Raw genomic sequence first — 14,195 nt, forward strand, 5'->3', positions numbered from 1 at the left:
ATAATAGGTATCACTGTATTTGCATATTAACTATTTTAAATATACAGTTGTGCTCATAAGTTTCCATACCCTGGCAGAATTATTCTTGCCCATTTTTCAGAGAATATGAATAGTAACACAAACTTTTCTTTTACTCATGGTTGGTGTTTGGCTGAAGCCATTTATTAGTCAACTGTTTTACTCTTTTTAAATCATAATGGCAACAGAAACTACCCAAATGACCCTGATCAAAAGTTTACATACCCTGGTGATTTTGGCCTGCTAACATGCACACAAGTTGACACAAAGGGGTTTGATAACCATCCTCACCTTCGATCTGTTTGCTTGTAATTTTTGTGTGTGTGTGTGTGTGTGTGTGTGTGTGTGTGTGTGTGTGTAAAAATGTCAATGAGTTTCTGGACTCTTGACAGACCCTTGCATCTTTCATCCAGTTATGCACTGACTTTCTGGATTCTAAGTCATGGGAAAAGCAAATTAATTCTCAAAGGATCTGCAGGAAAAGGTAGTTGAACTGTATAAAACAGGAAAGGGATATAAAAAAAATTCAAGGACATGAGACTGTCAATCAGCTATTCAAGAAGTGAAAAATTAGGGGTTCTATTGAAACCAAACCACGGTCAGGGAGGCCAATAAAATTTCAGCCACAACTGCCAGGAAAATTGTTCGGGATGCAAAAAAAATCCCACAAATAACTTCAGGTGAAATACAGGACTCTCTGAAAACTTGTGGTGTGGCTGTTTAAGATAAAGGAGGCATTTGACAAAAGATGGGTGGGCTGCATGGTCGAGTCAACAAGGCCTATGATGAAAGGTACACCATTGCTACTGTGAAACACGGAGGTGGATCGCTGATGTTTTAGGGATGTGCGAGCTACAAAGGCACAGGAAATTTGATTGATTGAAATTGATGGCAAGATGAATGCAGTATGTTATCAAAAAATACTGGAGGAACATTTGCATTCATCAGCCAGGAAGCTGCGCATGGTACGTACTTTGACATTCAAACATGACAATGATCCAAAAGACCAGGCCAAGTCGACCCGTCATTGGCTACAGCAGAATAAAGTGAAGGTTCTGGAGTGGCCATCTCAGTATCCTGACCTCAATATCATTGAGCCACTCTGGGGAGATCTCAAATGTGCAGTTCATGCAAGACAGCCCAAGAATTTACAGGAACAGATGCTTTTTGCCAAGAGGAGTGAGCAGTTTTACTATCTGAGAAAATAAAGAGCCTCATCCACAAATACCACAAAAGACCATCAAGCTGTCACTGATGTTAAATGGGCAATACACGGTGTTAAGAACTGGGGTATGTAAACTTTTGATCAGGGTCATTTGGGTAGTTTCTGTTGTGATTATGATTTAAAAAGTAAACACAGTTGATTTGATAATAAATTCCTTCAGCCAACCACTATGAGTGAAAAAATTGACCCAGAGCTCTATACAGAGGTAACTATCTGAAAAGCCTGGATGAGAAACCGAGATCTTGGTAAAAGCACACTGTACACACATTACACATAGGCATATATTTAACTCAAGGGTGCCCAACCTTTTGAAGAGCGAGGGCCACTTAAGCAACTTGGTAAGTGGTTGTGGGCCATAATGAGTAGAGCGAGCAGATACGTTTGTGTCTACTCTGCGTATGCAGAGCGCCCATTCTACTTTATGGGCCCTGCGATTCAAGCCACCCAGACGGAAGTGGACGGATCCCCTTCTGTTTATTTAGGCAAATTGAATTGGAGGGAGGCGGTTGTAAATAAACACAAGTCGGTTTACATCTGCCGCTCCATAGAGGTGAATGGAGGGTCTGATTGGGTCAGACTGATTATGTGAAAGGGGCCTAAGGCTGCTTGCACACTGATGCGCTGCGGTTTACCCACACCTAGGGTGCAGTTCAGTTCATCTGCGGCTTTCTTGTGGGTTAGCCGCACTTTGCCATAAACTTTTATTATATCCTTTCTAAAAGCGCACCAAACCCGCAGGTAATAACAGAAGTCTATGGCTCAGTGCAGGTAACTCACAAGTGCACTGCGCTGCACCTGTGGATCAGTTTCAAAGCAACCCGGTAAGCACTGCAGAATAGATATGCCCATATACACACTGATTTTAGTAATAAACTTGCCTTTATGAACAGTCTTCCATTTAGGTATTGCTGGCTGTTGCTGTCCCAGGCAGAGTGCATTTGGTATCACTGTCTGTGACAGGAGGCGGTGCTATACAGGAAGCAATGACTTGTGTGGCTCTGCTCCACAGCCGCTTGCTTTCTCTACAGTGAGCTTCATTCACAACACTGATGCTCTTGGATAGAGGGTTGGCAATTTGTGCTTGCCTACCCACCATTCCAGAGCAGGAGGTCGCGGGGCCACTGGTTGGGCACCCCCGATTTTAACTCCTTGATTGCCCTGGATGTTAACCCCTTCCCAGCCAGGATCATTAGTACAGTGATGGTACTATCACTGACCACTGTATTATTGTCACTGGTGATGTTGGTGGCAATTCTTCAGTTCCCTCAGTGTCAGATTGCCCACCACACTATCGCAATCCCATTATAAGTCGTTGATCACCGCCATTAGTAGTATAAAGATGGGGATCGCGAAAACCCAATCAATTTAAGCTTATGGGGATTTTCATTATCAAATACATGTAGCAGAATACATTTTGGCCAACATTTATGAAGACATTTTGATTTGTCAGGGAGGGACCTCTCAGAGCCCCGCTGATTTCTATGGGGAGACCGGCTGAAAACAAACAGCATGTCCGTTTTTAATCAGAACTCATCCGATCCGCCAGACAGATGGCTGAACGTATCGACGTACGTCTGTTTTTAGCGGATCGGATGGCAGGCGGGTGTCAGTGGACACATCTCCTCTGACATTCGCCTGTCCATAGGAGGCAATGGGTGGTCGCTCGGATCCGCCTGAAAAAACAGACAGGCGAATCCGAGCAGGCTTATCGTGAGAAAGGGCCTTGCATAAACCCAGTAAAGTGATTCGCCTCTGGTAATATACAGAGATGAATCAAATCTTTCTGTGCAAGTTGTACCTGTTTATCTGCAGCAATCTCTTCACTATAGCCTACAAAAGCACACATTGTACATGGCATTTCTGAGCTCTAGAAAGCAGTGGGTGGGAATCTGAGGTCACACATTTCAGAGCACATAGCAGGGAGATAACTATAACGAGCTCTTGGTAGAGGGATCGACATACCTCCTGCATAGAAACCCATAAGGAAGCAAGTACGGATGAGGCTGTCAATCACAGGCTGTATTCTGGAACTCTCCTACCCCCTCCATCCCTTGGAGTTGGCAATAGCTGTCAGAAATCACTCAAAATGAAAATTGGTGGAAAAATTGCGCTGAACATAAATAATGTGAAACCTGTAGCAGCCAGCACCAACAAAAAAACGGAAAATTGTATACTCACCTTTCCGTAATTTTCCTTTCCTGACGCATCTTCATGGCAGCACACACTGGGTTGTGACTCCGCCCCCACAACCTGACAGGATTGGTTAGCTATAAATTTGAAGGGGAGACGCTCCGCACCATTCTCTGTATATATCATCATAAAACAATAGGGCGGGCATCTGTGTGCTGCCATGAAGATGCGTCAGGAAAGGAAAATTACGGAAAGGTGAGTATACAATTTTCCGTTTTCCTGACGCATTCATGGCAGCACACACTGGGAAATAACTCGCCAGTTGGGAGGGTGCAAGAAAACAGTAATATTTATTCTCTTTAGCGCTGAGGAATTGGCTCTAAGAACAGATCTGCCAAAGTCGACGGTAGCCAGGAGAGCAGAATCCACTCTGTAGTGAGAAATTAAGATGAGTTGGGAAGACCAAGTTGCTGCTCTGCCTATGGTTTCCGGTGAAATCCCGCAAAATGCTGCCCAAGAAGTGGCCACTGCCCCTGTCGAATGAGCCCTAATGCTCTTTAGGAGTCGTAAGTTGCTGGATGGAATAGGTCTCCGCGATAGCACTAACAACCAAGAGGTAATGGTACAGGAGGTAGCTGGCTGACCTCGTCTGCTCCCGTGTGGGATAATTAAGACATAATCTGTCTTCCTGAGATGTAGCTGTGAAGTAACTGGAGATGGTAGTTTTGACATCCTAGGCATGGGACTCGCCCCTCTCATTAGTAAAAGATGGAAGGACGATGTCCTGGTTATAATTAAAGGAGGAAGTTACCCTTGGATAAAAATGGTCTGAGGGCTTCAGAACCACTCTGTCAGGGGAGAACACTAAATAGGGGTTCCGTAGCCATAAGTGCTTGTATCTCCGACGTCCTCTTAGCTGAGGTGATAGTGTGGACCCCATCCCCCCTGGCTGGCGTCCGATGTTACTACTTCTGGACTTGGGGGAACTATTGGAATGGACTCCCTGAGGTTGGACGGGTGTGTCCACCACCATACTAATTGCTTTACCCAGTTCGGGATGTGAATGGTTTGGAGTATTGACGTTCCATTCCACTGCCTGAGAAAGGAGTTCTGTAAGACTTGCATGTGTCACAGGGGCCACTGTATCAAAGGTATGGATGCTGACATGGACCCCCGGGTACTGAGGCAGGCTCTGACAGTAGACGTCTGGATGATAGCAGATTCTGTACCTTCTGGAGTAAGGGCTTCAGCCTCTCTTGAGGGAGTTGCACCCGGTACAACCTGGTATATTATTCTGCCCCTAGGAACACCCTGACTTGCTGAATGCTCTGGGTGCTGACGCGATGCCGAATGGGGGGCACCAAAATTGGAAATGAGATTGATAGATTGAGAACCGAAGGGACCTCTGGAAGGCGGGATGATCGGGACGTGAAGGTAAACGTCCGAAAAATCTAGGAGATAGCATCCAGTCTCCCACGTCCACTGTCAACAAAATGGACTGAAGGCTTTTCCAATCTGAGGGCCTCTATTTTGATCGTCTGTTGAACCTCTTTAGGTCCAGGACTGGACGTAGATCCCCTGTTTTTTTTTTTTTTTTTGTACCAGAAATAAAGGGGAATAAAACCCCCTCCCTTTCTGGTGTGGAGGTACTTGGTAGGCTGGAATGTGTTCCCTGGCAATGTGCCCATGAATTTCCAATTGTGACCGGTCTTGATAGAGGATAGTGTCCATGAATCTGTTATACGAGTTGCCCATATCCGAGCGAATCTCTTGAGTCTGGTGCCCACCTGAGCTGGGTGGGCAGACGGACCCTCAAAAAGGACTTCTGCTGTTCCCCGGCTGTGATAGCCTTGGCTTACTGTAAATACATGAAGGAGGGTCGAGTCTTCCAGTCCCTCCTAAATTTCCTGCGGGGACGGTAGGATCTAGCATCCCTGTACTTGACAGGAAGATCGCGTCTGTAAGCGGGGCCCTTCTGGGGCTCTGGTCTACTATCGGAGGGAATCAGCCCGGATTTTCCCCCGGTAACCTTGGAGATGGCCAAGTCCATCTTTGTGCCAAATACACTTGAGTCGCCATATGGAGTTTTGCACCAGTAGATTTTGATGCTGTCTCCGCTATCCAGGGTCTCAGCCATAAGGCTCTTCCCAGTCATGAAGTCGCCCCCTCAGGAGCCGTAAGCCAACTTAATTTCCCTGCAGGGAGGAGAATATCTTCCCCTGGTCGGCTCCTTCTAGAATGGAATTCTCAACATTAGCCGCCCATGCAGCGATAGTTTTAGCTACTGCCGCCGTGGTGATAGCCGGCCTACTAGCGTCTCCTGTCGTGGAGCAGGCTTCCTTCAGTTCTATATTGATTTCACGATCAAGAACGTCCCGGATGCTAACTGCATCTTCAATCGGTAGAGAAACGTCTCTAGCGAGTCACATTAAAGATGAATCGACCGTAGTTGCATTGATCAAAGAATTGATCCTAGACTCCCACAAGGGGTACAATCTGCAAACTTGTTGCTCATACTGGGCCGCTTATGCGATCTCCCCCACTCATCCTTTATGAGGTTTTCCAGCTCTTTGATGAAGGGAAATGATTCAGGACCCCCTTTTCAGCACCAGGAAATATTTCTGAACCTTCAGAGGTTCTGCCATAACCCCTTCCCAGCCGATCGCTTCCTCGACTGAATGGGCAAATGGTTCAACTAAAGAAGAGACAGTCCGACGCCTGCTCACACTCCTCATTCTTAGAGAGGGTTTTTGCAGCCTGGCGTAACGGCCGGGTGCTGGGCGATGTGCTTGGGGAAGGATCGCCCACAATTGATCCCTGTGCGATTCTCCTAGGAGCTCAGTATATACTCTGGCCTCCGAATCCTTGGTTACTTCAATGAAGCACGAGCGGCAGGCCAATTCCCCTGGCAAGGCTGGCGCCCCGCATATTTGGCAAACATTTGCTGTGGTGCGGGTAAGATAGCTCCATCTGGGATGAAGGTAATCGTCTGCGGTGGGACCGACTATGACAGGAGTGGCTGTGACGCGAGCGGCTATGCCTTGATTGAAGAAAGCAAGAGGGTAACCTTGAGTGACTTCTTGCGCCTTCTGCCGGAAGCATGGCTAGAATCTCCCTCTGTGCCGCAAACTTGCGTCTTTTGACCCGATAGGGCTACCAAAACTGTAGCGTCAGTGGCCAAGCTCTCTTTTTTGTCTCTTCTCTACTTACCACCTTCTGGACGGCCTCTATACCTGGTCAGCTGATGGTGGTCTGCGAGGGCAGTGGCCCCCATGAGGATAGCAGGGAGACAGCCCGGAAAGGTGGGAAAAAAGAGAGAAGGAAAAACATTACAATATGTCCCCCCCCCCCCCCAACATTTCTATTTATTAAATATAATGATTTATATACATATATCTATCCTTATTTTATTTTTTATTTTTTGGATTATATTAATTGTTTAATTATGGATATACTTTCTCCTATAATATGTTATAAATTAATATATAAATGTATTATATCTTCTATCCTATTTGTTCCTATGTCTTTTTTTTTTTTTTTTTTTTTTTTTTTTTTTTGTGTAATCAATTGGCCCAGGCTGAACTGGGACGAGCCTGCACACACCTGGTGCAATCTTCACTCTGAGTAGAGCAGAGCAGCAGGACTGCAGCCAGAACTACAGAGCAATAGGACTGTTTCCTTTTTTTTTTTTTTTTTTTTTTTTTAAACGGCGCCGCTATTTGGAAGAGGGCAGAGGAGACCGGCTGCATCATCACTGAGCTGCGTGCATGCGCAGAGCGCTGAGGGGTACGCGGCGGTGACCCCGAGAGTATGGGGTGTCAGAGGAACCACAGGGCTCAGCAGAGCTGAGAAAAAAACAACAACAGGCAGGCAAAGGTACAAAACAGACTAACCTTAGGTGGCAAATGTAATGATACAAATACCTTTGTGGAAGCACACACTGCACTGGAAGGAAAGACAGAGCGAAAGTGGGGGCCACTGCGAGATTTGAAGCTTCTTTAAAGCTTGCTACAGATGCCAGTATAATTCCAGAGCCCCTGAGACCACCAGAACGGGGGTTCCCACCATAAAGCTCATTTAGAGACTGTACAGGAGGGACTTCCAAACAGGAGAGGCTGAACCTGCTGGGGCGATCTGCGGTAAGAGGCATGCTTCTTGCTTGTTCGTCCAATCTGTCAGGTGAGGATAAAAAAAGAGAATGGTGCGGAGCGTCTCCCCTTCAAATTTATAGCTAACCAATCCTGTCAGGTTGTGGGGGCGGAGTCACAACCCAGTGTGTGCTGCCATGAATGCGTCAGGAAACAATGTTGTGTACGAAAGGTGAGAAAGAAAAAGTGCAGCGCTAAATATTGAGTGAAGGGATTCAAACAATACGGTAAGTAGTACAATTCGATGAAACAATTCAAATAGAATTGGACCCAGGAGACACTCACCAGATGATATGGTGAGTGAAAAAAAGGAAAAAATAAATAAAAATAACTGAAACAATGTAATAGTGTGGAAAGCCACTAGGAGGTGGTGTTCCTGTAGGAAATGTGTGCAACACACTAAAGTGGGTGATGTGACACCTGTAGGTGATAACAAATGGGGTGAACCAATCACAAAGTCCAAGCAAAAAATTTATATATATGGCAATCCGATATCGGACTGATAAGTACAGTCTTTGAGAGATGGAATTGGTCGGAAATTCTTATGAAGGAAAAACAAAACGGCCACTCAAAAAGAACTGATGTAAGATTGTCCTCTCTGGTATGCCGATCAGACGATCAGTGTAGATGGTGAAAACCTCGGCAACGATTCACAGTGATATCCAAAAAGATAAATAAATGGATACTCTTACCAGAATATGTGGACATACACGTCAGCGACGGTATGTCGATCAGGCATGCACGAACTCCTAGGCAAAGATGGTGTTGATGGGAAACGTTCCAATATGTCAAACTTTAATCCCCGGGAGTCGGTAGAATCCAAGCGGCAGAAAAACAAGTCTTGCAGGAGAGATTCACAAACAAATCTTGCAGGAGAAGTTCACAAGCATAAATATGCAGTGAGCGAAGCCGTCACGGAATCATGTAAAGAAAAAAATGATTCACGTTAAAGTTTGACATATTGGAACGTTTCCCATCAACACCATCTTTGCCTAGGAGTTCTTGCATGCCTGATCGACATACCGTCGCTGACGTGTATGTCCACATATTCTGGTAAGAGTATCCATTTATTTATCTTTTTGGATATCACTGTGAATCGTTGCTGAGGTTTTCACCATCTACACTGATGGTCTGATCGGCATATCAGGGAGGACAATCTTACATCAGTTCTTTTTGAGTGGCCGTTTTGTTTTTCCTTCATAAGAATTTCCGACCAATTCCATCTCTCAAAGACTGTACTTATCAGTCCGATATCGGATTGCCATATATATACATTTTTTGCTTGGACTTTGTGATTGGTTCACCCCATTTGTAATTTAAACCTACAGGTGTCACATCACCCACTTTAGTGTGTTGCACACATTTCCTACAGGAACACCACCTCCTAGTGGCTTTCCACACTATTACATTGTTTCAGTTATTTATTTATTTTTTCCTTTTTTTCACTCACCATATCATCTGGTGAGTGTCTCCTGGGTCCAATTCTATTTGAATTGTTTCATCGAATTGTACTACTTACCGTATTGTTTGAATCCCTTCACTCAATATTTAGCGCTGCACTTTTTCTTTCTCGTCAGAAATCACTCAGGCAGTTGGCAGAGCAGACAGGCAGCAGAGAGAAACCACATTTGGTGCTTTGGATTGAGGCAAATACACACTATAGAGGGATATGCTTTAAATTTTTTCAAGTCGGAGATTTACAATTACTTTAAGCTAGCCCCAGTTGGCACATAACACATTGCAGGAAGAGATGCTGACTGCAGCTTTTACAGACTGGGACCTTAGCAGTCAAACTGATAGTGTAGGGGTGGCAGTTAGCAGATATGCAAGACTTACTAGGTATGTTTTGGAGGATTAACTGAGTCTAGGGGTACCTAGTGCATTCAAGATTTGTACGTGGTCATAAGCCAAAACTTGTCAGCTTTGTTTTTATTTTATACTAGGTATGTGCAGAATTTTTTTTGTTTTTGGCCTTGTCTGTGTCCTTCTAAAGCCTTTGCATTATGTGCATTATGTTCTCCACAGCTTAGCTACCCCCCCCTCCCCTTAAATCTTGGCAACCACGAAGTCAGGCCTATGCATGTGCATGCACTTGCCTGCCATGCTGTTGCTTGGGTTCAAATGATTTTTTTTAAATGATGTATAATGGAAAAATTTAATTTTGATCTTCCTTTTGAAATTTTGTTTCAGGATACTATAACAGAAGAAAATATTAAAGACCATATTCGTAAGCATGATCTGCCTTTGGTTGGCCACAGAACACATGCTAATGAAGCTAAGAGATACACAAAGCGCCCACTTTTTGTTGTTTATTACACAGTAGATTTCAGCTTCGACCATCGCACTGGTAAGTTCAGAGTAAAATCATAAATATTTCAAAATTTTGGGTTTTGGCCCCATGTCGTGTGTGTGTTTGTTTTTTTTTGGGGGTTTTACCACTTGAATACTACTCCTTGCCTTCTGTGGGGATGTGAGTCTCCCACCCAGGGCCGCCATCAGGGGGGTACAGGCATTACACCTGTAAGGGCCCTGATGGTCCCCAGGGGCCCGGCTGGCCCCCTCCTGTTTTTTTCCTTTTTAACCACTTAGGGACTCCTTCACGCCAATATACGTCAGCAGAAGGGCACGGCTGGGCACAAGCACGTACCTGTACATCCTCTTTAAGAGCCCGGCCGTGGGGTCCTAAGCTCCGTTACCGCGCCCGCGGACACGATCGCCACCGGTGTCCCGCGATCGGTCACAGGAGCTGAAGAACGGGGAAGTGGTGTGTGTGTAGACACACCTTCCCTGTTCTTCATTGTGGCAATGTCGGTGATCGTCTGTTCCCTGATATAGGGAAAGACGATCACTGACATCACACGTCCATCCCCACCCCCCTACAGTTAGAAACACATATGAGGTCACACTTAACCCCTACAGCTCCCCCTAGTGGTTAACTCCTTTACTGCATTGTCATTTTCACAGTAATCGGTGCATTTTTATCACACTTTTCGCTGTGAAAATGACAATGGTCCCAAAAATGTGTCAAAATTGTCCAATGTGTCCGCCATAATGTTGCAGTCACGAAAAAAAACGCTGATCGCCGCCATTAGTAGTAAAACAATGTTAATAAAAATGCCATAAAACTATCCCCTATTTTGGTTTGCGCAAAATGTATAGTGTTTACAATCCATAAACGCTTATTGTTTGTTTTTTTGTTTTTTTAAATGGGTAGCAGAATACGTATCGGCCTAAACTGAGGAAAAAAACATTTTTTATATCTTTTTTTGGGGATATTTATTATAAAGTAAAAAATATATAGATTTTTTTTTTCAAAATTGTCGCTTTATTTTTGTTTATAGCGCAAAAAATAAAAACCGCAGAGGTGATCAAATACCACCAAAAGAAAGCTCTATTTGTGGGGAAAAAAAGGACGCCAATTTTGTTTGGGAGCCACGTCGCACGACCGCGCAATTGTCAGTTAAAGCGACGCAGTGCCGAATCGCAAAAAGGGGCAAGGTCCTTAACCTGCATAATGGTCTGGGTCTTAAATGGTTAAATATATATATTTTTTTTGCATTACACCTGTAAGGGGCCCCTTACAGGTCCGGCTGGCCCCCCTCCCATTTTTTACTTTTTTTATTTTATTTTTTATTTTTGCATTACACCCGTAATGGGCCCAATGGTCCCCAGGACCCCTTACAGGCCCGGCCACCCCCCCTCCCGCTTATTATCTCAAGGCTGGAGAGAAGAGATTACATTTTTTTTTTCCATCAGTACCCCTCCCCCCTCCAGGGGGGCCCTGCCTAAAGCTGTGTAAGGGGCCCCAAAATTTGTGATGGCTGCCCTGCTCCCACCTCATGGCCTACCCTGAAGGCATGCCAAACCACTGTGGTTTACTGTGTCAGGACTGTCATCTAGGACTGTCCGCCTCATTTTACATTGCAACCTGCCCCCCTTTCATTAATCACAGGTCGACTCTTTATGGGATTCATTCCTGGTCTTTCACCTGACTGGAGGTGGCTATTTTATATCTGTATATCTGTTTTATATCTGTATCTATCTATCTATCTATCTATCTATCTTATATATCTATCTTTCTTATCTATCTATCTTATATATCTATCTATCTTATCTATCTTATATATCTATCTTTCTTATATATCTATCTATCTTATATATCTATCTATCTTGTATATCTATCTATCTTTCTTATATATCTATCTATCTTTCTTATATATCTATCTATCTTATATATCTATCTATCTTGTATATCTATCTATCTTTCTTATATATCTATCTATCTATCTTTCTTATATATCTATATATATATATATATATATATATCTATATATATATATATATATATATCTATATATATATATATCTATATATATATATCTATATATATATATATATATATATATATATATATATATATCTATATATATATCTATATATATATATATCTATATATATATATCTATATATATATATATATATATATATATATATATATATATATATATATATATATATATATATATATATCTATATATATATCTATATATATATATATATATATCTATATATATATATATATCTATATATATATCTATATCTATATCTATATCTATATCTATATATATATCTATATCTATATATATATGTATATATATATATATCTATATCTATATCTATATCTCTATATATATATATATCTATATCTATATCTCTATATATATATATATATATATTTATATATATCTATATATATATATCTATCTATATATCTATATATATATCTATATATATATATATATATATATATATATATATATATATATATATCTATATATATATATCTCTATCTATCTATCTATCTATCTTATATATATATATATATATATATATATATATATATATATATATATATATATCTATCTATCTATCTTAGATAGATATATAAGAAAGATAGATAGATATCTTTCTTATATCTATCTATCTATCGTGTGTGTGTGTGTGTGTGTGTGTGTGTGTGTGTGTTTTTTTGGGCTTTTTACTGCATCCCGCATCTGTTCTCACAAATCGCAGGACCACCAGCTGTTTTTTTTGTTTGTTTTTTTTCTGTTTGTTTCAAACCCACTTTTGACATTCGAACCTCTGCTAATCCATGCTTCAGCCACAAGGTGCTGCTGTCGAATGTTAGGATTCGCTGAGCTTTCCTTTTTTTTCCCCCAGAGGGCCTGTTTCTGCTGTTTGGGGCTATATTATTGCCCAATTCTCAATTTATTGATTGAGGACATCCCAGATGTCATTACCATTTATATTGACACCCGCAGCGGTTCGCAGAGGGCTCAGGCCCCATTCACACCTCAGCGTTTTGTAGCTTGAAGCTCAACCACTGGTTGACATCTCTCCATATAGCCTGAAGCCATATGCCTGAAGTTCAAAGTTCTGGAGCTTTTTTTGTAGCTCAATTCGGGCAGATTTTTGGCGTTTTTTTTTTATTATTATTATTATTTATTTTTTCTGCTTTTTACATTGGTGAACTTTTTTTGACCTGTACAAAATTGCAGAAAAATCGAGCGACTTTCTGCCTGAAAATTATACGCTCAGGTGTGAATGCAGCCTTAGGGTAATGGGAACTTTTGATGTACCTTTTTAATATACAGTACAGCGCAGGAAATGGGCCCCTCCCTTCCTTTTTGTGTGGTGTGTGTGTTTTTTTTTTTTTTTTTTTCTTGCTGCTTGGTAAAAGAAACTGGAGCCTCATGCAATGGGTGGGGTTATACAGCTACACTGTGGGGAGGGTTCCTGTATGGCTTTTGTCAATGCCTAGTCCTGTACTCCAAGATATGTAAATGAACAGGTAAGTTGAAATTCCTATTTGTTGGGTGTAATACTGTTTTAATCTAAATTTGGAAATAAATCAGGGCTTCATATAAGCTTAAACCTTGACTTGGGGTGAAGGGGGAAGAGTGCCACAAGCACCATGTTTTCAAAAGCCTAGTTTTGCTTTAATATTGCTGTATCTTAATTTCAGCAACCCAGTACTGGAGAAATAAAGTCTTGGATGTTGCAAAAGATTTTCCAGAGTATACTTTTGCTATTGCTAATGAAGAGGATTATGCTTCTGAATTAAAAGACCTTGGATTAAGTGACAGTGGGGAAGAAGTGAATGTAGCCGTTCTAGACACAAATGGTAAAAAATATGCAAGAGACCCTGATGAATTTGATTCAGATTCCCTTATGGATTTTGTGATGGCTTTTAAGAAAGGTAAGCTTTTAAAATACTTTTTTTTTTTTTTTTTTTTTACAGCAACTAGTGATTTTATTTATGCATTGTATATTGAGGAAAACTATTTGCCCTATTAGGCAAGATGTCCAAGTGTACCCTGCCTGTATTTAAATAAACGTATAGTAACTCAACACTGACAGCTGCAACATAATGAAGCCGCACTCAATTCGCTTGGGTATGAACCCGGCCATAAGGCTAGTTGGGGGAGAGCTGAAATTCCACTTTAAGCATCTTTATCCAAGGCGTGCAAGATATACAAAAAGATGACAACCACCCCAATCTCTAACTAGCCTTTGCAGTAAGGTGCACATGGAAAGGAAATGCATATCACAAACAAAATTCCCAGCACACTTACCAGTTAGCCTGCAAAAAATAAACAATTGACCCTGTCTAA

The 14,195-nt window shown here is 42.0% G+C and overlaps 1 protein-coding gene across 1 annotated transcript in view; it reads left to right on the forward strand.

Annotated features, from left to right (window-relative positions):
* Positions 1–14,195, forward strand: part of PDIA4 (protein disulfide isomerase family A member 4) — a 136,435-nt gene that overhangs the window by 115,934 nt on the left and 6,306 nt on the right. Inside the window, exons 8-9 of the mRNA XM_040353395.1 lie at positions 9,712–9,868; positions 13,547–13,780. Coding sequence (XP_040209329.1) covers positions 9,712–9,868; positions 13,547–13,780 — 391 coding nt within the window. The remainder of the gene's footprint in view (positions 1–9,711; positions 9,869–13,546; positions 13,781–14,195) is intronic.

This window comes from Rana temporaria, chromosome 5 (genome assembly GCF_905171775.1).
Source record: "Rana temporaria chromosome 5, aRanTem1.1, whole genome shotgun sequence".
Taxonomy (NCBI): Eukaryota; Metazoa; Chordata; class Amphibia; order Anura; family Ranidae; genus Rana; species Rana temporaria.